This window comes from Triturus cristatus, chromosome 7, assembly GCF_964204655.1.
Source record: "Triturus cristatus chromosome 7, aTriCri1.1, whole genome shotgun sequence".
Taxonomy (NCBI): domain Eukaryota; kingdom Metazoa; phylum Chordata; class Amphibia; order Caudata; family Salamandridae; genus Triturus; species Triturus cristatus.
Genome location: NC_140590.1, coordinates 17113432 through 17139299, shown reverse-complemented (window position 1 = coordinate 17139299; position 25868 = coordinate 17113432). Strand labels below are relative to the sequence as shown.

The 25868-nt window shown below is 43.6% G+C and overlaps 1 protein-coding gene across 3 annotated transcripts in view; it reads left to right on the top strand.

Moving 5' to 3' along the window:
• The window catches only part of LOC146808697 (von Willebrand factor A domain-containing protein 7-like), a 459434-nt gene that overhangs the window by 332230 nt on the left and 101336 nt on the right, over window positions 1-25868 (top strand). For all 3 annotated transcript variants that reach the window (XM_085615510.1, XM_085615509.1, XM_085615508.1), the window contains one exon: window positions 24842-25084. In XM_085615510.1, the coding sequence (XP_085471636.1) occupies window positions 24857-25084 (228 nt within the window). In that variant the 5' untranslated portion in view covers window positions 24842-24856. The remainder of the gene's footprint in view (window positions 1-24841; window positions 25085-25868) is intronic.

Sequence of the window (25868 nt, the reverse complement as noted above, 5' to 3'; positions counted from 1 at the left end):
AGACTAGACTAGGGCAATGCTCTGCTGGTGGAGGTAAATGAGACACTAGTAGCTAAACTGCAGGTAGTCCAAAACATGGCAGCCAGGCTTGTTCTCAGTCTTCCACTTGGAACTTCGTCGGCTAGTTCGTTAAAGGTTCTACACTGGTTGATAGTGAAAAAAGGAGCATTTTTTAAGATCTACCATCTTACCCAAAACCCCTTAAGAGGCAAAGGCCCCAGCTACCTTCACCAAAAATCAAATCGTATGTTCCCAGCAGCAGCATAAGATCCCATGATAAAGCCCTTCTGTGTGTACCCGCATCTGTCTGATTAGATGCCGGGGAGAGCATTCTCTTACTTGTCCCCTTCCTATTGGAATATTCTCCTGCTGCATAGTCATACCTGCTTGAACTATTGTCAATGTAGGAAATTGTTGAAAGCCTACTTATTTTAAAATGACCAATCCTTGCTGCAACTGTTGACAGCGCTGAAATGCCCATGGGTGAATAGTGCGCTACATTAAATATAACTAACATAACAGAACAGAAGTTTATTGTTACTTAGATCAACAGTGCCCATTTTATTGTCTAGTGATGAGAGAAGGTTCTTGCTAGTCTTGAACTAAGAGGTTTCTCTGCCTCTGATTGGCAGGAATGAATAATGGTAGAAGCTTAAAAAAAGTGTAGTTGTTGTGCGATCTTGACTTTTAGGACCTTACTGAGAAGGAGAAGTTTGTAAGGATCTTAGGGAGTGGCTGTGGGATTTATCCGCCAACTTGTAAGCCTTAGGGTAAATACTGTGCCTTACTGCGTAATTAAATAGATTACACCTATGCAAGCTTTTTTTTTTTTAAACCTTATTTTCCAATTATTCCCATAAATCAACAATACATAATTGTTGGTTCACTGTCATACGAATAACATAGAAGTAGTAATCACAATTGCACATTCGAGCATTGTAAATTTAACATATCCGTAGGTATGAAAGTATCCGAATCTGTACATCATTAATAACACAGTCACTGCTGCTTTCCCCTCCTCTCCATCTATCAATACAGAAACTGGTAATTGTTTCTGTCCCTGGTTTTTAGCGGTCATATACATAAAAAGCCAAGCAGTTAATAGGATTATTGCCATAGTGTGGAGTACTAGAGGTGTGTAACAACTAGTCTAGTGGATAAGATCTGTCACCCCACACCCTCCGGGACTATGCCTTGTTCCAGTTGAGAGTTTGAGTTCTGCCGTATTACTTCCACATATGTCCGATAAGGGCCCCATATGTCTTTAGGGCGGGACGAACTCGGCATAATGCTGGCATAAACCTCACTATTAGTATTACAGTACGCCAGACTGCGTAGCCAACCCTGCAGAGTAGGAGCTGCCCTGCGGCCCCACAGTATAGCAATTTCTCTTTTGGCCAGCAGCAGTCCAAGAGACGCGAACCTCATAACTATTTTGGGGCAATTGACAGTGTAGCCCAGAAACGCCCCTTCCGGTGTTGGAATAAGAGTCAGATTAGTCGTGCCTCCCAGTCTGCTGTGTATTTGCTCCCAGTAGATCTGCAGTTTGGGACATGTCCACGTGAGGTGTGCAAAAGGCGCGTGTGGGGCGGCGCATTTCTGGCAATTATGTGGCCTGGAAGGATCTAATCTGTGTGGTTTGGCAGGAGTAAGGTAAATGCGGGGTAGGAATTTGAAATGGAGAAGTTTATGCCTACTGTTAAAAGAGACTTCCCTCGTTACTGCGCAGCACTTCGCCCACTGTTCATCTGTAACAGTGCGGCCGAGGTCGTTTTCCCATGCCTTTCGGACTTTCTCATTGTTCATCGGCTGTAAGCTAGTGCATGCTTTGTATAGTTTAGATATGAGATGAGCACCAGTCTTGCCCTCGATGATCAATGTTAGTGGCGTGAAAAAATCGGGTTCAACGGGGTACGTAGTCAGTGTTGCGCTCAGAGTAGAACGGATTCACCCGAGTACGAAGTTGTCCATGAAGGAGACGGCTTGGAAACTGGCGTCATCCGTCACCGAGAAGATATGCCCCTCTAGGTATAAATCTCCCACTTTGGTGATATTGAATTTGGCTAAGGTGCGTTGCACCAGCTTTTCTTCTGTTATTGGCAGCCGGGGGGATTAGGGAGAGGCATGGCAGATGAGTACAACGTGGCGGTACCGGTTAGCCGCCGCAGTTTATCCCATACCTAGCTGGTGGTGGAAACTGTCTGTATGTTGTTTGGATCTCTAGGAACGCCCTTCAGCAGTACAGTGGCCAACCTTTCCGGTAAGACAAAATCCGCCTCCAGGCGTAGAAATGGGATCCTTGCATCCGGATGGAACCAGGCTCAGGCGTAGCAACATTGGGCCACCAAATAATACAAGTGGAGATCCGGGACTCCATATCCCCCCATCATATGGGAGGGTAAGCACCTGCCAGCGAACACACGCCCGCTTCCTTCCCCACACCAGTCTGCTGAGGTGCGTTCGCAATGTTAAAATAAAAACGTTTGGAAGGGGTGTGGGAATATTATTAAAAAGATATAACAATTTGGGGAGCACTACCATTTTAAGTATTGCGACTCTGCCTGCTACAGACAGCGGTAAACTCAACCATTGTTCCACTTGAGCTTCCAATGCGCAAACTGCTCGCCCATAAATCAAGCTGATAATCTGGGCAGTGTCCAGGTGGATGTGTATGCCCAAATATTTAACCGAGTCTCTGCACCACTCAAGAGGGAATCCGCAGTCCCATGGAACTGTCCTGGTGTTAAAGGAAAGATCACTGACTTCTGCCAGTTAATGCCTAGTCCCGAAAAGCGGCCGTATTTCTTGAATGAGTGGCTCTACGTTTCCCTGAGGGTCTCCAACATAAAGGATAGTGTCATCCATATATAGCAAGACTAATAAAGGACCAGTGTTAATTTGCAAGCCTCTGTGTAAATGTCGTTCCTGGGAATGGTGAATTAAAGGGTCCATGGCCCGGATAAATAGGAGGGGGTGCAGTGAAAAGCCCTGCCGAGTGCCGCGGGAAAGTGAAAAGGGTCGGGACATAGTGCCGTTCAAGCGGAGTCTCACCGTGGGCCGACTGTATAGTAGTGCGGTGGTGGCTATAAAGCCCATGGGCATGCCCATGCGGCGCATTACTGAGATGAAAAAAGGCCATTCCAAGGAATCAAAAGCTTTTTCTGCATCCAAAAGAATTGCGGCAGCGGGAACTTTCGGATCAATTCACAATGAATTACAGAGAATAGTGTTCTGAGATTTAATAAGGTGGAACGATGTGGGATGAGGCCCGATTGGGCTGGAGATATGATAAATTCCATTAAATGGGATAGGCGGTTGGTGATAACCTTAGCCAATATTTTATAATCTAAGTTTAATAGCGAAAGGGGTCTGTATGAGCTACAAAGGGACAGGTCTTTGCCAGGATTGGGAAGGAGAATAATGACCACCTCTCGGAGTGTGGGGGGCAGTATCTGTCTCTCAAGTGCTTCGGCATAAACCTCTATCAACTGCGGCGCCAGTATGTCCTTGTATGCCTTACAGAAGTCTCCCGTGAAGCCCTCTAACCCAGGGGCAGAGGAGTAGCCGAGGGCCTCAATGGCACTGAGGACATCAGCCTCAGATATGGGTTCTGCTAAAAAGCCCTGCATGCCTTTTTCCAGATGTACCAGTGCTATCTCAGACAGCTAGGCTTCCTGGGCCGAGGGATCGCTCCCTACTTTAGTAGTGTATAGGGCCTTGAAATAGTCCAAGAATTCTGGGGTTGGAGATGAGCGTCTGATTTGTGGAAGAGCACATCTGCGCCAGAACCCTGCCAGGTCACTCACCCTCTCCATACCGCTGGGCAGACTGATACTTGCCTAAATATAATAGCTCACGGTCCGCAGCCTCACAGAATTCAACGAGAAGGTCCAAACATCGCCACTCCATACCCGAGTCTGAAGTGCGGAGTGTAGTGGCATCTGAGGCCACGAGTGCTCGTTCTATACGCGCAAGTGTGATTCAGAGATCTTTTAGTACTCCGGCACTTTTAGCAATGCAGACGCCCCGGATGTATGCCTTGAAGCCCTCCCACAAGACCGCCCATGTGTCTACTGAACCGGTATTAATAGAGAAGTACTCTTCAATGGCTTCGTGCACTTCTGCATTAAAAGATCATCATGAAGGGCGCGGCTCGGAAATTGCCATTGACGTTCAAAGCCCGCCGGGCGAGGGACCTCTAGGTGCAGCTGTACCGGGGCATGGTCAGAATACGTCCTTGTCAGCATCACCAAGGACCGTAACCAGCGGCAATGCCTGTGGAAACTAGCCAAAAATCGATTCTGGTCCAAGTGTTGTGTTGGCCGGAATAATGGGTGAACTCCGTGAAAGCAGGATTACGTTGGCGCCAAATGTCTAGCAAGGATAGTTGCCCACATAGATCTAGCAGAGCGCAACGTGCTCGTGGTTTGGTGTCTGGAGAAGCGGCGGTACTGTCCAGGCTTGGGTTGAGGAGTAAGTTGAAATCTCCCCCTACCAAGAGGAAGCCAGGTTCTAACATCATTAATTGGGCGTGTAATGTATGAAAAAAGTCAGGGGCGTCAGTGTTCAGGCCATATGCACACACCAGTGCCTTGTGATGACCCTTGAGTGTTCCTGTGACAATGATGTATCTGCCCTCACTGTCCCCCACCACAGAGCTGAGGCTGAAGGGAACCCTCTTATGGATAAGGATGGCTGTGCCCCTGGCGTAATTGCTGTACTTGCCGAAATACCTGTGCATTCCCCAGCAAGCAGCAAAGTGTGCAGTGTCTGATTTGGGTAAAGGCTTTTCCTGCAAATAAGCAATGTCCACCTTGTGTCTCAGTAGATAGTGAACAGCCTGCCTTCATTTGCGATTGTCGTTAAGACCCCTGACATTCCAGGATATTAAGGACAAGCAAGAGGGACCTTCAACGTTACCTAATTGGGCCATCAGGACTACGTGTCAAAAATAGCATAGTTAAGTAGCAGCAAAGAAAGAAAAACGGTGACAGCGACGATTGCAATAAGCAACTAGAAACATTGAAACAATAAGAAATTTCCCCACCCACCCCCCACCCAACCTCACTGCAACCCAAGCGAGGCAGACCCAGAACAATAAGCAGAATGTGAAGTACCAATTGACTTTACATTTAAATGAAGAGCCCCAAGAAAGGTACCTCAGTGAAAACAAATACAGACCCAAGGTATACACATTGAGGGGTGACAACGCCACGTCCGTCAGAAAGCTAACTGAAACATTACAGAAGTATAATGTACATTATCCCCGTTCAGTTGCACAATAGTAGCAGAGTTAACCAGTCCCAGAACTGGAAAATAGTTCAACACTTGCATCTGAGCCGCTGTGTGGCGGGGAAGGTCCCCCACTCCCGCCCCTGTCCGATTATTATTTTGTTTGTACGCATGACAGAATTCTTGTGCCTCTGTAGGAGTGTCAAAGATGCGGGCTCAGCCTCCCACATCAACCTTCAACCTTGCTGGGTATAACATGCCATACTTTAAACCCAGGTTTCTGAGGGTGGCCGTGACCCCATTATATTTCTGGCGGGCATCCTGCACCATTACAGTGAAGTACGGGTAAAAGGATAGTTTAGAGCCCTACCATATGGTGTCTCCTTGTTCCCTGGCGAGGCGCAGTGCCGAATCACGGTCCCGGAAATTCATAGCACGTGCAATGAAGGGTCTGGGGGGGCAACCTGGGTTAGGCCAGGGTCCCATGGACCGGTGTGCGGGCTCTATCACAAACCCCGGGGTGAAGGACTCTCTCCCAAACAGGTCAGACAACAGAGTCTCGATGAATTTGTCCATACGGCCAGTGGAGGTGGTCTCAGGGACTCCCAAAATGCAAATGTTGTTGCGCCTGCTGCGCGCTTTGAGGTCTTCATTCTTAATAGCCACCTCTTTGAGGATGCGTTTGACACGTTCCAAACGTTTCAGGGACTAAGCTGTGCCATCTTCGATATCCGAAATGCGCGCCTCAGCCACATCAAGGCGTCGGTCATGTACTTGGATTTTGGCCCTCATGTCTGCCAGGCTCTTGTCCAGCGTGTCAAACCGCCCATCCAGGGCTTTGAAGCCAGCCCTCATCTCCTGCAGGATTTACGCTGACAGTGCAGGTAGGTAATCTGCATGTTCTGCACGCTGTGCATTCTCCGCCATGTTAGAGCCGTCCTCGGTAACCCTGTCCGGGAACTTTTCAGATGGCAGGGTCTTCTGTTTGGGGTCCTTGCGGCCCATGCCGCGGAGCCACAGAGCAAGTGAGACCGCGAAGAGGCCAAGTACTGCAAGGTACTATATGAATTCCGGACTGGTCCCAAGGAGGCAGGCCTGCAGCGTGTAGTGAAGTGCTATAGTTCAGGATGCGAACGGAGCAATCTGTGGCTACCCCAGTGCAGTGAAAATGGAATGGCCCAGGGTGCTAGGTGAAGCGTAGTAAAGCCAAGTGTCTGAAGCAGGCCCCGCAAGCCGGTTCCGACGTCCCCCTCAGGTCTCCGCGCCATCGTCGCATGCCCGGGGAGAGCCTGTCGCCAATGGGGCCTGAATCCTAGGTTCTCGCATCCACCATGTAAGTAGGTAGGCCCATGTCTTGATGTTAGTCAGGGACCCGGTACAGTCCCCATGCCATGGAGACAGTATGCCCCCGCTAGTGGGGCACAGGAGTCCAGTTGTAGTAGGCGGGCCAGGCGGGGTTATGAAGGTAGGGGCCTGGAGGCAGGATGGGGCGCCGGCGGTGTCCTGATGGGGCAAGGAACAGCAGCAGGAGAGCGCAGGCCTCACATAATCCAGGGAGCCTGAGGGTGGATCGGGGCACACCGACTGTAGATGATCAGGGCGACAGGGAGAAGGGACCGTGTCACTGGGCAGCCAGCTGGTGCGTGTGGATGGCCGACACTGGTTCGTCCCCCCACCTTCTTCTACAGCTCTCTGCCATCGGACAGGTGCCTCTCAGGCACACAGCGGGCCCTGTCCCTCATGTGACCTCTGGAAAATGGCGGGCACGGGCACCGAGGATCGGGCGCGGCCAGTCACAACCTCGCCCAGGCCCAATTTGTGGCGTATCAGGGGGGGAATCGCCGATGCTGCCCCGTGACTGGCTCCCCCACTTCAGCAACAGGCCCCCACTCACCTTCTCACATCTCTCTGACTCTGCCCACTTGTGCATGCAAGGCCCGGGCTCCGTATGCCGTCCCTCCGCTCCCCAGGCCATAAGTCGCCGTATCTCGGCGAGTCAGCTCGCAGGAATCAGGGCACACTCAGGGTATCATTAGGATGGCGGGCGGATCCCGATGTGTAGAGGGACCGCCCACCATAACGGCGGGGGTCCCGTGGGGACAATTAGGATGCGCCCGCCACAGTGGCGGGCGCATCCCGCATATTTAACTTTAGCGGCGGGCGGTGCGGAAAGCACCGCCCGCCGCAATGCTAAGACTGCATGTCGCACATTCCAATGCACAACATGACAGGCACCGCACGGTGCCTGCCACGTTTTCTATTGAAATGCAGGGGGGTACCTACCATGTGCACTCCCCAGATTCCCTGGGGGCCCGCAACGGGCCCCCGCAAGCAATTCCCGCATGCCTTTCCGTAGCGGCAATGCCGCCACGGAAAGGCATGTTTCCGTGCCCATAGTAATATGGCTGGCGGTGTCTCACAGACACCGCCACCAGATTAAACACTTTTCCGCCCGGTCGACTTGTCGACTGGGCGGAAAAGCAGGGGCTGGTCTTTCCGTCCGCCGCAGTCTCCCCGCCATAGTAATAAGGGGGGGGGGAAATGGGTGGCAGGCGGGAACGGATCTCGGGTGGATCGCCACCGCCATGCGGGCGGTGGCGATCCGCCCAAAATCCTAATGGGCCCCTCAGCATTCCAGCGCTGTCCGGTGTGTGGTGATTGTAGTATATAGTACTGGGGATAATGTAAAAAAAGCTGGGCAGGCCAACGGGGCTTCCGCAACAAGCGGCCATCTTAGTCGCTTGCGTGGCCACGCCCCCCACACCTATGCAAGCTTTAGTGAACACTTCCAGGCAGTGATCAGTTTGTAAGTTGTATGCTTGGACTTTTTCAGTTACTTGCATCCTTTGCTACCCTCATTTGCCTTATGGCTCCCCCACGCCCTGTTCTGGGTCCCCCTTGTCTCGGGGGCAGAGAAAGTAGAAGTAATAAAAGAAAGCAAAGAGGTCTCTAAGAGCCATGTTCACTTAAAGTAGTGTCCATGCCTTACTTTAGCCTTCAGTCAGCAAGTAGTGGGCTCTAGAAGGTTTGTGGTGGGAGGAAGCTTGAGTCCTATTACGTCATAAGAAAAGGGTATTTGATGTTAGTTCGGCGACCCTTGGGTTTTTGCGAATTTGACATCCACACCTCTCACTTAACCAATGACCCAACTGGACACACTCTGTGATGGGCACAGGGGTCTATTGTGCAGGGAATGCAACCAATTGTAACCCCCAAACCCATTTGAGGGCTAGAGACCTCCTAATGTCAGGCTGTTGATAGGCAGCTTATCAAGTCCGGAGCACATGCTATATTTACCTCTATCATAGGAAGAAGAGGGCCTACTGTACTCCCCTGGACCGTCTCTCCAGTCTATGGTGTCTTCCCCTTCCCCCATAGTGAGAGCACAAGAGAGAGAGGCGAGAGAGAGAGAGAGAGAATGAGAGAGAGACAGAGAGACAGAGAGAGAGTGTGTGCCTGAGTCATGTTAAACAGATGTTGTGTTACTGGAAAACCATGTAGGGTAAATAGTGCCCTTGGGGGGACACAGTTAATGCTGTAGAAATTGGCCATTCCTGGTCAGAAAGTCTTGTCCTTTTTTGATCTGGACCTATCTCTGGGCATCAGTCTCAGAGACCCTGTTGATGTCTGGTGGAGCAGGCAGAGTATGCATCAGACTGCTGCCAAGACACCCTCCGCACCTGAACCCGAGGCTATGGACTTTTTTCTTTACATTTTTGGGGGAACTCTGGTACTCAGTAATTTGAACACTGCTGTTCTTTAAATCTAATGCCAGTGATGCCCCTTAACGTCATGAGTGATGCGCTATGTGAGGTCATAAGCAGTGCAGATAAGGAAGGGAGAGGCTGTACCTATACAGACATCTTCCTAGCAATTGTAGCCCATTTAAAAGCACATTATGCTTCAAATTACTAAAAATCCATATCTCCTTTCACATTTTTAGCCCCTTCTTTCAATCCTGCATTAACGTCTCAATGCTCAGTTACTTCAGCCTGCTCCTCAGGAAAGGCTTTCAATTCATCAGCTCCGATTAAAACACAATTGCGTGGAGCAGCGTCTCACTTGTGACTTGAATATAAAATGTTAGCGCTCTAGTTCATTGGAATTCTGTGGTGAAGCTGCAGTTGATCGGCAGCTGCTGGTGCTGAAAGTACATGTTTCACTTGACTTGTAAGAAAGCTTTACTGACTTGGATGAGGAAGATAACTGAGAACTCATAGAAAGGGTGTCCTGATTTTAGCTCTCTAGAGCACTAACCGTAATTGGTATGACAAGCAGAAATTCTCATTTTGTTCATTTGCTGCAGTCTCCTCTGTAGGAAATGCCTCCAGTTTTACAGTTTTGATTCCATCAAGATGGTGGTCAGCTGTGCCATCTTTGTCATAAATACAGAATTGTATGACACTAGTTGTTCATCATAACTCTATAGTAAAGCTGCATTAGAACACTGGGAAAACAACTGAGCTGAAAGGTTGTGCTGGTGTTGGAAGTACGTTTCGCTCAGCATTGCAGACTTTGTTTTCTGATATTGATGATGAAGATATTTGAGAATTTCAAATCCCAGCTGAGGACCAGCATTTGTACTTGGTAAAATCACTTTAGAATTCACCACAATTCTTAAAACTAATATTGTACCACTACAAATGTTTTGTATTGTGACTAAAATCTATTATCATTCTTCATATGTGTTTCTTTTTGCGACCCTCAAAAACTTGCTTTCACTACAATATATTTAAATGTGAACAATATCCCTGAGTCCTGTAATGGTTACCACAATATGTTGTGATCAGTAGGGGTGGATGGAGTTCACGGACCCTAATGCACCAGTCACTATTCACATAATGCCGTGGTATAACCATTGAGGAGAGCTACCAAGCAGAAGGTGAGAAAACAACACCATTACAAACATAAATAAAGGTTTCAGCGGTCTACTCGACCCCTACTTCCATACGGGTGCCTGTCAAGCCAACAACAGAAAGCTGCACTGCAGCCCTCCGGCCTCTGCATCCAGTCCAGGTTGCCGATTCTCCTCTTCCCCAGAAGCAGAGGCCACAGAGCCGACAGGATACCATCCAGGCTGCTCCCAGTGAAGACGCTCTATCCTCCGCATGCAGAGCTCCAACAAGCAGCCTCCTTGACTTAGGTGTGCAAAGCCACTGTCCCGCAGATAACCTGGATTCACTGTATTCTGTTCAAGTGTATGGGGAATCTTCCCCGAAAACCAGAAAATTGCCGGAAGGGCCCCGCCACTATCAGCCAGTGAGTGTCTCTTGGGAGAAAAAACTAAACAGGACGACACAATATGGTACAGACTTTATGATGAACTGTCCTCTTGTCCAATCTCAGATTCTCATTGGTTAGAGATGGTCATTTCCTGACATCCTGCTCTTTAAGACTATGATGTCAAAGTGATGTGTAGTTTGATTGTTTATAGGCGGGACTAAATGGTTTCCTGTCACATTAAACCGTGAGCTATGAAAACAAAGGGAGGACTATGGCTGATTCTCCATTTGATATGTTGGCTTGAGAAAGTCACGTAAACTTCAACTTTGGATTAGGGTGTGGGCTGCGGGTGCAAACTCCGCCACGCTGCAGAGTCAGACTGTTTTGCCAAACTCCATGCTCTCAGCATAGCACGGAGTTGCAAACTCCACAAACTCTGCCCACAGAGCAGAGTTAACTACCCACCCCTAGTGGTCAGCCAATCAAGGGTCGGTCTGTTTGGGAATCACCTGCCCCCAAGTGCTGCTGGTGGTCGGGGCATGCTTACTCCTCCTTGCCTCTTATATGTGTTTTAATTCCCCGGAGGTACCAGGACCGCCCCTGCTTCAGACAACGTTCTACTTTAAATATAGGGCATATCATAGTCCACGCCATATCGAATATTCACATTCAGGCATACAAATAGTCTGCGTTACTATCATTTGGAGAAGATGCAAATGATTTTCAATTAACTTCTGGATAGCAAGGGGGCGAACCAGACTAATTTAACACCAACAGAAGACCAATCTATCAAGGACACACAGACATGAAAAATATCCAACCCCTGATTGGATAAAACATCATTGAACTGGAACCAAATAATCTTAGGGTCGCTACTGAACATCCTTGCTATTCTTACTCATTATCCAGTACCTGCGGTCATTTCATTTAAAGAGAGAATTGACATATCAATGAATAAGCCTTGAAAAAGTTACCGAAAGTAACGAAACACGTGTCGGCTGCTCCAAACTGCCACCACTTGAAAGGCTTTAGAAATAGGGCCTTTATTTGGTGACTGTACATTCTTCCTTTGTTCAAAAACAATGTCATAAGCATATAATATCTTCATGATTTTTCAGTCACTTGCCAATGTGTTGTTATGACGATTTCGGATTAAAAATACAGAGTTACCTATGACATGTGTTTACCTGACGTATTTGTCCTGTGACCACACATATATAAATATAGGAAGAATTGGGTTTTTATATGTGGCCATATCTTTGCAGATAACTTTAAAAACTGTATCTCTAAACTATTAGAGAGTTGAGGTGCAATTCTTTGATAAAAGAATACAATAACGAGTTTCATTTGAATACTCGTTAACCAAACATCTTTGGTAGAGGGATGTTCCTGTCTTTGTTACCTTGAGAGGGCACCGTCATCTATAAGGATTAAAATCAAGAAACGTACCACTGGCGGATTGATGTGCTACTGTTTAGGCCACCACTACCTTGTTGCGATATTGTATTTTCATTTATATACAGGCTGCAGGGACCATATGCCAGAGACATGTTAAGGCTGCCACAACATACTGTTCATGTTGTGGCCAGACAATCATGATTGATCATGTCCCTTAAATTGGGCATTCAGAACATTCCTGGACACCAATGATCAAGATATCAATAACTTTTTTCTGGAGGTTAACTCCTTCATGCCTAATACAAACATCACTTTAAAGACCAATTTCTCAAAAACAACTAAACAAATTTACACCAAATTGCCAAAAACACTCTTTCTGAATAAAGTTCTATCTTTGTGGCAAATTTGGTGTAATTCAATTCAGCCATTTTTTTCTGTTTTGGAGAGCAAACTTTCCTATGGGAAAATAAAATGGTAAATTTATGTTTTGGGACCTTCCCTTTTTCTTGGCCTCTGTTTGAGAGATCGGCATTAAACTTTTCACGAAGGAGCTAAAGTAGAGGAATGAGGTTTTTAAAAACACGTTGTGCAGATTTGTTGTACAGCTCGAAAGTTATTAAGAAAACAAAACTGCAATATAAATTGTAATCTCACTATAGCTACTCCAATTCCTGCTAGAGTAATAGATATAGGTATATATATTACTCTTTCGGAGATTAGAGTAGTTATAATTAGGTCAGAATATCCATTGTAAAGGCATTTTTGTTTTCTTAATAGCTTTCAGGTCCACCAAAAAACTGTGTATCCACTAAGGCTCCTTAGAATATATGTCTATATGTTTGTATATGTATATATATATATATATATATATATATATATATATATATATATATATATATATATATATATATTCTTTGCACAGTCTTCCCCAGTATTGTTGGAAGAAAAACGAAGCCTTGTGTGTTTTTTTCTGCAAATTTCTTTATTCCTCAGTCAACCGCTCGCCAAACGCGTTTTGAGTGCGTAGCACCCTTGTTCACAGTGAACAAGGGTGCTACGCACTCGAAATGCGTTTGGCGAGCGGTTGACTGAGGAATAAAGAAATTTGCAGAAAAAACCACACAAGGCTTCGTTTTTCTTCCAACAATACTGGGGAAGACTGTGCAAAGAATATTAAGAGACCGGCTTCCGTGAGGTCCGGAAACAACGAAGCAACTCTCGTTCAGGAGGAGGCAACTCATACACGGGAGACTCAAAGAGAAATATATATATATATATATATATATATATTCACTGAAAAAAACATAGGTTTTAAGGAAAGTTATACTTAGTAGGACATTTCACGCGTACAAAACCAGTGAAATTCCCCCGTTATAGTTAGTTCAGCTAACTATAACTCGCGTCCCCGCAATGCACTGCTGATGAAGTCACATATTACATCACTCATGACATGGTCAGTGACATCACTGATGACATCACTCATGACATCTCAAATTACATCACTGATGACATCACTGATGACATCATCCAGTGAGTGTGTGTTTCTGTACAGTTGAATTATGTTTAATATATATAGGGAAAGGCATATTGAAGAGTGGGTGTATAAGTGTCTGAATGATTGATTTAGTATGTGTGTGACTGACTCTATAAGTGAGTGATTACACGTATCTTACTGAATGATTGGGTTACTGACTAAACTGTGTGAATGTCTGTATCTGTCTGTCTGTTGGTGTGTAAGCGGCTGCATGGGTTTGTGAATAGCTACATGAGTGTCTATATGAGTTATTGATTGGTTGTCTTACTATCTGTATCGGTGCCTGAGTGTTTGTGTGGGTGGGGGGTGTGTGACTCTGTGCATAGATGTGTGAGTGGGTGATTCACTGGGTGCATGGTTTCAAGAGTGCATCTGTGATGGACGGTATTGGTGGGTGAGTGTGTATATGGGTGTTTTAGTGAGTGAATGTATATCTCAGTAATAGATGTGTGAGTAACTACATATGTGAAAGGCAGTATATATGTGTGTTAGAGTATATAAATCGCTATAAGTGAGAGTGTGTGATTATGAGAGTAGCTGTATGGATAGTGTGTGCTTGTATCAGTGATTGTATAAGAGTGTAGGAATGTGCTAGTATTTGTATGAGTAAGTGATCTGGTGTGTGTATAACTGTATAGGTGAGTAAATGGGAGTGTGATTAATTATTTGCATGACTGACAAGGTGTGTGAGTACCTCTATGGATGAGTGGTGGTGTGTGAGTGTCTATATAGATGTATGAGTGCATATGATAGTCCTGTACTGAGTGACCGTAAGTATGAGTGATTGTACGGGTGAGTGAGTGGATGTGTGTGTGGACCTAAGAATCAGTGAGTGGGTATGTAGTTATTGGTGTTGGAGTGTCATTGGTTTTGAGAATGGCCGTCTGTAATTTAGAGTTGGTGTATCTGTTTCCTAAATAACTCCCTTCGGTCGTCTTCCCCCCTCTCTCCCCCTCACTAGGATTTCAAGTTACATAGCGCGGGGATGCCCTTGGGTCACCAGGCGCTTTAGAAATCGCTAAAATAAATAAATAAAAATATTAGGGTGTGAGAAGATGCATCAATTTATCACATGGATGATGTCATCAGTGAAATCATCAGTGATGTCATTTGAGATGTCATCAGTGATGTCATCAGTGATGTCACTGACCATGTCATGAGTGATGTAATATGTGACGTCATTAGCAGTGCATTGCGAGGGCGCGAGTTATAATTAGCTGAACTAACTATAACGGGGGAATTTCACTGGTTTTGTACGAGTGAAATGTCCTACTAACTATAACTTTCCCTAAAACCTATGTTTTTTTCAGTGAATTTCTAAGGTTTTTTAAATGCTAATTTCTAACTATAACGTGCCTGAAACCTATGGTTTTTTCAGTGAATATATATATATGTATAGATATATATGTATGTATGTATATATATATGAATGTATGTATGTATGTATGTGTATATATATATTATCTACTGGCGGTCCCCAGTAGATAGTTATAGTTAGGACCGTGTTTCCATAGGAAATCTGAAAATTCTATTTTGAATAACTTTGGCGCCGGTTGACGAATCCTCGCGAATTTTTCAAAATAGGTGGGGCGCTCCGCTCCGCTCCTACCCTGAAAGTCTCGGGGTGATTAGTCAAGCGGGGGCCGAGAAAAAAGGGGGGTCCCAAAACGCGTTTTCCTCATGCATTTTTCAATAGGGACCTTTAGTCCAAGGTACAGCCCGAACGGCTGAACAGAATTACTTGAAATTTGGCAGAGAGGTAGTCCTCAGGTCAGGGAAGTGCCTTTTGAATATCTGGAGTCAATTTGTTCTGTAGTTCCTGAGAATATTTCAGTTAAAAGTACATATATATCTATAAGCGCGCACCGTGCGCGTACGGTAAGCATACCGTACGTGCACGCTGCCGTGCGCGAGCGTAATTCTGATTGGTGGTTACATGACAGTAAACATTCCAGTCGGTCGAAATCAGGAAGTGTCGGCCGCCATTTTGTCTCTCTCAGTCTGAGGCAGTGAAAAACAAAGGTGGAGAACGTGAAAAGGGGGCAGGGTGGACAGTTCCTGACCCCTAGCCTTTGTCAGGGGGTCACTGACGGACCCCCAAAGGTGAAAAAAAATGTATGTTTTTGACGAAAAAGCGCGGGGAGCGCGCCCGATTGCGCACGGCACGCACAACGGTGCGCGCACGGTGAAAAACCTGAAAAAAAAAAATATTAATAAATACATAACTTAGCATTTTAAAAAACGTACAAATTCACTTAAAAAACCATAGGTTTCACACACGTTATAGTTAGGAATTAGCATTTAAAAGACCTTGCAAATTCACTTAAAAAACATAGGTTTCACACACGTTATAGTTAGGAATTAGCATTTAAAAAACCTTGCAAATTCACTTAAAAAACCATAGGTTTCACACATGTTATAGTTAGCTGGACATTTCCCTCGTAAAAAACCAATGAAATTCCCCCGTTATAGTTAGTGCAGACAACTATAACTCACGCGACCGCAATCCTCTGCTGATGACGTCAGATATTACATCACTGATTACATATGTGTCTTTCTGAAAAATAAATATTTGTAATATATGTATAGCTAAAGATTAATGGAAGAAGACATGGGTAAATAGGTGTCTAAATACAGTAATGTAATATCTGACGTCATCAGCAGAGGATTGCGGTCGCGTGAGTTATAGTTGCCTGCACTAACTATAACGGGGGAATTTCATTGGTTTTTTACGAGTGAAATGTCCAGCTAACTATAACATGTGTGAAACCTATGGTTTTTTAAGTGAATATATATATATATATTTTCATCAACAGCTTAAGCACACTTCCTCCGAAGGTAGTAAAGCAGGAATAAGGCTTAACCCCGAAATGCGTCGTCTTGCCCTTTGTGTACAATAAATTATTGTGCATTCTCCTGGTGTGCCGTTCTCCTGCTTTACTACCTTCGGAGGAAGTGTGCTTAAGCTGTTTATGAATGTGTTGCGGTTGATGTAGCCGCGGAACCGGCACCGACATCGTGGGATTGGCGAACTACTAAATATAGCAGCTTGGGACAATATATATATATATATATATATATATATATATTCTCCACAAGCCTTTCCACGATGAAAAAAGCGTTCTTGAGCCCAGTTCCTGACCAAGGTGCAGTGGCACCGAAACGCGTCGGGCGTTTGTTTGCTATTTCTAAATAAATAAGCACGCTAAGGAACTGGGCTCAAGAACGCTTTTTTCATCGTGGAAAGGCTTGTGGAGAATTGAATGAGGATCGCTACCTCGCTTGAGCCCGCCACCGCAAAAGTGGCTGGGAAACCAGCGAACTGTTTAGGAGATATATATATATATCTATCTATCTATCTATCTATCTATCTATCTATCTATCTATCTATCTATCTATCTATCTATCTATCTATCTATCTATCTATATATATATATATATATTTTTTTTTTATTTCAAAGAACCTCTGTTCGAGGACGCACTCTGAATCGAAATTTAGTACAGGCAACAGCTTCTCTCTCCCCAGATTAATCATGCAGCCTTACGCGTTTCAGAACGGTCAGCTGCATGATTAATCTGGGGAGAGAGAAGCTGTTGCCTGTACTAAATTTCGATTCAGAGTGCGTCCTCGAACAGAGGTTCTTTGAAATAAAAATAAAAATAAAAATATATATCTATATATATCAATCAGCAACACTCCTTGTTAGCCTCGACGGATTGACCCAGTAAAGGAGCACGGACCACAATTCAGTGCAGACTTGAAAGTTTATTTTTCCACTTGGACCTTAGCAGCCATGACGCGTTTCGACCCGACTAGGGTCTTGATCACATGACACACCACGGAAGGTAGGTTTTCTTTTATACCATTTTTTTTTACATTTTAGTAGTTTTTTTCCTTTTTTTCTTAAAGTGACAAATGCCAAAAGGTGTAAACATAGACATGAAGACAGATTTCATGGTCATCAACAAATTTGGTTGCAGGTTTAAAATTACTAAAAACAATGTAGGTATAAATACCAGAATGTAATAGTTAAAACCTATGAACCAATAATTCTAAAACCATAAAACTGCTTTTGTACTGTTATTAAATATTAAAAGCACTAAAAGTCCTACTTGATAATAAAACTTGGATTATGCAGGTAATGAGCCTTTTTAAGGCCATCCAGATATGAATATCCCAATTTTCCTGTGCGCAATCTAAAAATGTTAAGAAGTTGGCCAAAGTGCAAATGCATATACAGTGCAAATCATGTAAGCAAATCAGATATAAACCTCACGGAAAAAGGTGCCCAAAGCAAGTTGATTTTTTTTTTTAAATGCTTGTGCATTAACTTCTAATATAAAAAATGTGTCAAAAACCTATCTAACCTGTGTATATTTTAAAAGATGGGAATGCAGTGGCGGCTATAATTGTGCAAAAACCCTGTGTTTTTCCCATATCCTGATGACTAATGATGTCCTTGTCTTGTTCACCCTTTCTCGTCTTAGCTATAGGCATGTATATATTTCTTCTATTGCGTTTAAACCTCTTGGATGTTCTGTATGGAGGTTTAAAATATAACATGATTTCAATTGTCTAAGGGCCTTTTCCCTGTTACCTCCTCTCTTGTTGGGGGAATAGAATCAATCAGAAAATATTTCAACTCTTTGGGGTCTGCATTGTGAACTTCACTAAAATATCTGGCCACCGGGTATGACTGATCCCCTTTCTTTATTGCCCTTATTGTGCTGGAGTACTCTTTTGTGCCTCTGCAGTATAGTACTGCCTATGTAAAGTAGGCCACAAGGGCACTCCAGCACATAGACTACATAGTCAGATTTGCATGTAAGGGCTTTGTTGGTCGGTCTCTCTTGTTCTCCATATGGTGTTTTGTAGGAGGTTTTGTTTGTTCCGAACTGACATGCCTTGCACACTTAACATTTAGAAAACCCTTCCCTTTGGGTGAGCCATGGACCTCTGGGTTGGCTACAGGGATCATTTTGGACCAAGGTATCTTTCATCGGGGTTGCCCTGCTGTAGGAGATGGCAGGCCTCTTTTCAAGTAAGTGGCCAATGATTGGGTCTCCTAACACTAGAGGGCAGTTTATTTTCATGATCTTTCTAATGTACTTTTCTTGTTTACTGTATCCCAAAATGAATCTGAAGGTGTCCATTCATTTTTATTTGTATTCTACCTCAACGTGTTTATTGAGAAGGGTCTCTTTAGGGATAGAGTTCCTTTTCTTGATGGCTGCATCCAGGCAGTGTGACGTATAGCCCCTTTCTAGGAATCTTCTTTCACTGTTGGCTTGGGCTACCTTAAGATCCTCTTCACAACTGCCGATGCGTCTTAATTGGAGCATCTCCCCATATGGGGTGCTCCGAATTAAATGTTGGGGATGTGAACTTCCAGCATGCAACACTGCATTACCTGCTGTAGGTTTTTTGTGGAGTTTGGTTTCTAGATGGACATTTTTTATGAAAACCTGTACATCTAAGAAGGTTACACTTTACGTACTGACTGATGCAGTAAAATGCAAATTCAATTGATTAAAGTTAAACCCCACAATTAATTGTCTGCATCAGCTTTTGTTCCCTGTCAGACTAGGAAGAGATCATCAATGAACCTCCATCGAACTTTGATGTTATTTTTTACAAATGTTGTGTGCTCCTTGAGTAGGACCAGCTCCTCCCACCACCCCATATGTAAGCAGGCATAGCTGGGGGAGAAGCTGGCCCCCATAGCAACACCTCGTAGCTTTTGATACAAATTATTCTGAAACATGAATATGTTATAACAAAGGAAGAATTCTACCATATTCATCAGCATGAGGTTAAGTTGTGCATATTGTGGTACTCTTTGAGCTAAAAAGTACTGTAATGCTCTTAGTCCGTCTCGGTGGTTTATAGACGTATATAAGGAAGTCACATCTAGGGTGTTTAGCAGAAAGTCATCTTGCCAAGTAAAGTTCAACATTATAGATAAAAAGTCGTTCGTGTCTCTGATATATGAGGCAAGCTGTTGTACATGTCCCTGCAGATAGAAATCCATGTATCACGATGTATTTCGAGTAGACTTTTGCGGGCTGAAATGATTAGTCTTCTGGGGGGTTGGTTGGCATTCTTATGTATTTTGGGGATACAATATAGAATTGATGTTACTGGATTGTTATTTTTCATAACTTTGAATTCATCAAGTGTTAGCAGTCCTGCGTTTTTCCATGCTACCAGTTTCATTTTGTAGTCATTGTATACCTTCCTCAAAGTAATGTGATCACTTCGGCTGTAGCATTTAGTGTCCCTCAGTTGGCTCATAGCCTCTTCGACATAATCAATTTTATTCCACAGCACCAAATTGCCCCCTTTATCGGCATTGCGGATGACAATTTCGTTGTTTGTTTTTAATTTGGACATTAATAAATGGTATTGTATTTCTTGTTTATTAGTCTTGCGCTTGGTGGTGTTATAAACTATGTGATTTAGTTGCTTAAATATATATATATCTCGCTCATCGTTGGCACTCGAGATGCCCCCGCCACATATGAACACGGACCACAAAGTAGGTGCTGTATTTTAGATTTTTATTATGATGTCGCCATCATATATATGTGTATATACATATATGATACCTTCAGAAACCCCCTGGTAGACCGATCATTGCTGCTCAAAACAGTATATTCAAAAATGTATCGAGATATATTGATTATTTTTTAAACCCCATTGTGACTACATTATCGTTATATTTAAAAGATTCTGCTGATTTTCTAAAACATATATATGATGTAAGATGGGAACAGAATATTCTATTGATAATATTAGATGTATCTACTTTATACACCAGCATTAGACACCAGGGTGGTCTAAGGGCAACTTAGCATTTTTTGTCAATGATACAAATAGGTTTTGCAATGCATACGCAAATGCTGATAGAAATGATGTAATGGTGCCTGGCTAAGAATATCTTTCTGTTTGCTAATGAACGATTTCAACAAGAACAGGGAATGGACATGGGCACTTGCTTCGCCTCCAGCTATGCCAATTTGCATATGGGCTGCTGGGAGGAGCAGGTGCTTGGTGGGCCAATCATGGAACCCTGAAAATCTCACTGTGTGGCTTCGGTACATAGATGATGTCTTTGTACTGTGGCAGGGTACAGAGGCAGAAGTGGAACTTTTCATACAGTACCTTATTGTGAATACCCTAAGCATTAAATTCACAGGAAAGATGAGTATCAAATTGATAGAGTGCTTGGATATCGGATCTGGGTAGGTAATGAAAAGCTGGAGACAACTGTATTCAGAAAACCGACAGCAGGTAACACCATCTTGCAGGCATATAGCTCAAATCCCACCCCATTGATAAAAAGTATACCCTTTAGTGAATTTTACCATGCCAGGATAGCTTGTAGTACAGTGGAGGAGTATAGCAAAATTGAGAGTGAAAGGAGAAACAGTTTTTGAGAGAGAGGATATCCCAGTTCAGTTTCAGAAGCAGCTTTAAAAAAAGCTAGAGCCCTAGCTAGAGAGCTGTTCTTTTTTAAACTTCTAATACATCTAAGAAGAAAGCATCTATAAAGAAAGGGCCCTGTAGGTTTATAACTACATACAATTCAGAACATGGCAAAGTTCGAGAAATCTAGCGCAAATACTGGCATCTCGTTAAGCAGGACCCAGTCATAGGTATGATGGTTACTAAACTACCACAAATCACGTACAAAAAATCTAAAGCATGGAGGGATTACCTGGTAAAACATGGTTTTACTTCCCACATTACCAGTAGCATGCGGCTTGCCCCCAGAGATGGCTTCAAGAAATGTTCAAAGGGTAAAGCTTGTAGGAATGGTGAAAATGTAACAGTAGTAACCATGCCTAACGGAATTCCTGAGAGCCGGTCGGAAGCCCAGCCTCCTTTCTCCACCACTCTGCAAATGCGACTTCTATTTTTTTTAAATCACTGAAAAAACCAAAGGTTACAGGGACCGTTATAGTTAGGAATTAGCATTTATCAAACCTTAGAAATTCACTGAAAACCACAGGTTTCAGGGATGTTATAGTCAGGAATTAGCATTTAAAAACCTTAGAAATTAATGGAAAAAACCAAAGGTTACAGGGATGTTATAGTTTGGCTGACATTTCACTCATACAAAACCAGAGAAATTCAGACAGTTATATATCCACTCAATCTTCAATACAGATTGGTATATATATAATACATATTTAAATTTCAAACTAAACCACATTCACTGGATGATGTCATCAGTGATGTCATCAGTGATGTCATTTGAGATGTCATCAGTGATGTCATCAGTGATGTCACTGACCATGTCATGAATGATGCAATATGTGACATCATCAGCAGTGCATTGCGGACGCTCGAGTTATAGTTAGCAGAACTAACTATAACGGAGGAATTTCTATGGTTTTGTATGAGTGAAATGTCCAGCTAACTATAACACCCCTGAAACCTATGGTTTTTTCTGTGAATTTCTAAGGTTTTTTTAAATGCTAATTTCTAACTATAACATCTCTGAAACCTATGTTTTTTTCAGTGAATATGTTCATATATATAATCTGCATATCTATATAAATACAAATATAAATGCATGCATACATATACATACATGCATATATATGCATGTTATGTACATGAAAGTTTGAAAAACACTAATACAAGCAAAGCTAAAAAGCCACCTAATTGCAAACAGAATTGCTTTAACTTAAATGAGGGCGAGACCTATTGCACTTTCAATGCTTGTTTACTTTGGTTCCATCAAGAAGGCATTCAGATGTGTCACTCATTTGCCATAAATTCTGAATGGTAGCACTCTAGTTGCTCATTAGATCACTGTAGTGATGCTACTGCTCACCAGGGAAGTCTGCTGCTGGTATTCAAAGTGCACGTTTCAGTCTGCAAGTCAGAATTTTTTTAATGAAATAGAAGAGGATTTGAGAAGTCAAAATGTGCCCTAATTTTTCTTTTTGCAGCACTAATCATAAATTCTATGGCAAAATGAACCCCCTCATTTTGTTCCTTTGCAAATTAAATGTTTTAAGTGTTACCACTTTATTCCAATCAAGATGGCTTCAGGTGTGCCATACTTTTGTCATAAGTAAGACTGTTAGCGCTCTAGTTGTTCTTTAGAACACTCTGGAACATTCTGTCATTGGGCTATACTTGGGCTACATCTGGGTGATATTTGTGCTACATTTGGGCTCTTTTGTTTCTGGTGGCCATCTTGGGAGACTTATTTTGTTATGAAGTTTCCTAATTTCTTCATTTACTACAGTCTCCTCAGTAGGAAATACTTTTAGTTTTTTACTTTGATTCCATCAAGAAGGCATTCAGATATGTCACACATTTGTCATAAATTCAGAATGTTAGCACTCTAGTTGCTCATTAGATCACTGTAGTAAAGCTACTGCTCACCAGGGAAGTCTGCTGCTGGTTTTGAAAGTGCATGTTTCAGGCTGCATGTCAGAATTATTTAATGAAATAGAAGAGAATTTGAGAAGATACTCAAAATGTGCCCTAATTTTTCTTTCCGCAGCACTAATCATACTTTCTATGGCAAAATGAACCCCCTCGTTTTGTTCCTTTTTAAATTAAATGTTTTAAGAGTTACCACTTTATTCCAATCAAGATGGCTTCAGGTGTGCAATACGTTTGTCATAAGTAGGACTGTTAGCACTCTAGTTGTTCTTTAGAACACTCTGGGAAGCTGCAGTAGAACACAAAGGAATCAACTGATAGTATCTGCCCTTGTTGGATGTACATGTTTTACTAAGAATGTCAGACTTCATTCTCACATGACTGAGAAAGATAATGTGAATTTACAGAAAATATGCTCTCAGTTTAGCTTATAGATCACCTTCCAAACCTCTGTGGGAAAAGCATGAGAAAATAGTTTTCTCTCAAACATGATATCCCAGCAGAAGGGATTTTTTCACATGATAAAATCACCTTAGAACACACCACAATTCCTAAAATAAGTATGGTACCATCAACAAATGATTTATAATGTAACTAAAGTATTATAACCTTCTATTAACTGCAATGCTTTTTAATGAGGTGCTATCATGTATATTGGTCCCAAGATGGCTGCCAACACTTCTTGGAAGAAGTGCTAACAGCCAATCAGATCTCACGATGAGATGTGTGATTAGGCTCTGCCCAGATATATATGTGATTTTACTTTTGATTTTCTCAGGAACTACTGAACAGATTTACACCATTTAACTAAAAGGCACTAGTGTGAACCAAGGGCTACCTCTTTGCCAAATTTGGTGCAATTCTGTTCAGCAGTTCGGGCTGTAGCTGCGATTAAAGGTTCCTATGGAAAACTGCATGGGGAAAACACGTTTTGGGACCCCCCTTTTTTCTCGGCCCCCGCTTGACGATTCACCCCGAGACTATATATATATACACACACACATTCTAGGCCAGGCTTACCCCCATTCATCATCTGTGGGAAACTGGTGCTGATGGCAGGTGTTTTTACAAAGCATTCTGATTCTGAGCCCGTCCCGGGTTGATGTATGCCCCACTAACAACTTTCAGGGCTTTCATTTACCCAGCAAAGGAAGCGTGGGGGGTTGGTGTCTGCAAGTTGGGATCAATTTTAATGCAGTGCATGGAATGGACAGAAAGGGTGCTGGCCCTGTCATACAGGATGGTTCAGCATTCGTCCCAGCGAAGCAGAGATTCGTCTGTCTTCCATGACCAAAGGCCAGCATGTGAAGGTGCTGATCTCCAACTTAAGTAGGAGGTAACTTGTCACTTTACACTTGGGTTCTACTGTGGTTCTCTTCTGAGTGTTCAAGGTTTCACAGTCAACAATGGGCTAGCTTTGTGAGAATTCCCTCGGTCTGTGTTACTATTCATGTTCTCACACTTGTGGAAGGGTTATCATCGATCAGGGCTTGTCGACGTCACCCACCACAAAGAAGCATCACCGTATTGGTGGTAGACGTTCCCATGTCAGGGAGTGGGAGGTGAACCTTGATTGGTTGACCCAGTGTCCTTGTGAGCTCTTCCCAAGGATGTCAGTGCAGAATCACCCAATACGCACCACCTACGGTGTGCCACAGTGGAGGGCGCTTTTAACCTTATGGTCGTAATTATTGGTGATGATGATGTTGATAATAATAATTTTAAGCAAGATGGCTCAGTGAGTTGAGCACTTATCACCAACATCTTCTTTAATCTGCAAGTTTTTAATTTGAATTACTGGAATGCCATTGTAGCCTTCCATCCTTCTAAGGTCGGAAAACTGAATACCAGTTGACTGGGCAATATTGCCATCTGTTGCTTAAAGAGCTTAGATTCAACACAAGAGTGGTATGTAGTACCATAAAAACATGTTTTTATTAATAATGTTTTCGCTTTTTTCTCTTGTGCTTTCTCACACAGTCTCTTATTCTCTATGTCTTACTTCCTGCCTCTACGTCTAATTAAATTTCCTGATCTTCCTGCAGATAAATGTATCTAATATGGACTATTCCTTGGTTTGGCTCTTTCCTTGTGTCTGGGCCCTGATGTTCCTCCCCCATGGGGTCTACAGCTTCTTCCCCAACTTCTGGTCGAAGGCCATGTCCTTCTCCTGGACCTCCAGCACACACCAGGATATCACCGAGGCAGCCATCTTGAACGTCACACTGGAGCTCTTCCTTGGGATGCGCGACCAGCGGGGCAGAGCCATGAAAGCCATGGAGTTTAAGGTGAGTGCGGGTGATACACGGCAGCCATACCATGAAAACTCAAACCGTTAATGACTAAGGCGTGAGCCTCCTGATCTCTGTTATGGCTCAAGTACAAACCACCCAATGGGACACCTATCAAGTACGCCTATTGAAATCAGTGATACACCTTCTTTCTTATATGTCAGTCAAGGAGCCTGTATACAAGTGATACAAGAACCCACCATCAGTGATTTGCCGTCATGCGCTTTCTCCTAAACATATATTGGAGTCTAATCCCAAAAGAAAATGTACTCATCAGTAAATCTACTCTTACACTTGGTAGTAACTTTACTACTTTTGGCTATTCACCATTTCAAATGGCAAAGTCCTACAAAATGTATACTTAGATGTTCCCAACTTGCGCCAAGTCTGCATGAATAGAAGATACCACCGCACTTGTTGCTCCCACCACTCGCCTACATTAACCAATCAATATTCCATGGCAGCATCTCCAGGCACGCAGCCGCTGCGATTCTCCTGTATCACTCTTCTTAAATGAAGTTGCAGCAGCCTCATTACCCAGCATGCTCTGCAGGTCTCTGTAATAGTGCTGCCCAAAAACACACTCTTGAGCCTGAGACAGGGCACCATAGAGGGCAGTTTGCGCTGCTTTCAGTGAAATGCTTTGCTTACTGAAAATGGCAACTTTCAGATATTTTCTGAAGCCGGTGGATCCCTTATTGTAAATCCAGCAGCTATCAGAGGCCCACCAAGTCATTCTGAGGCACACGTAGGAAGAGGAAATATCCTTCTGTGATAGTTT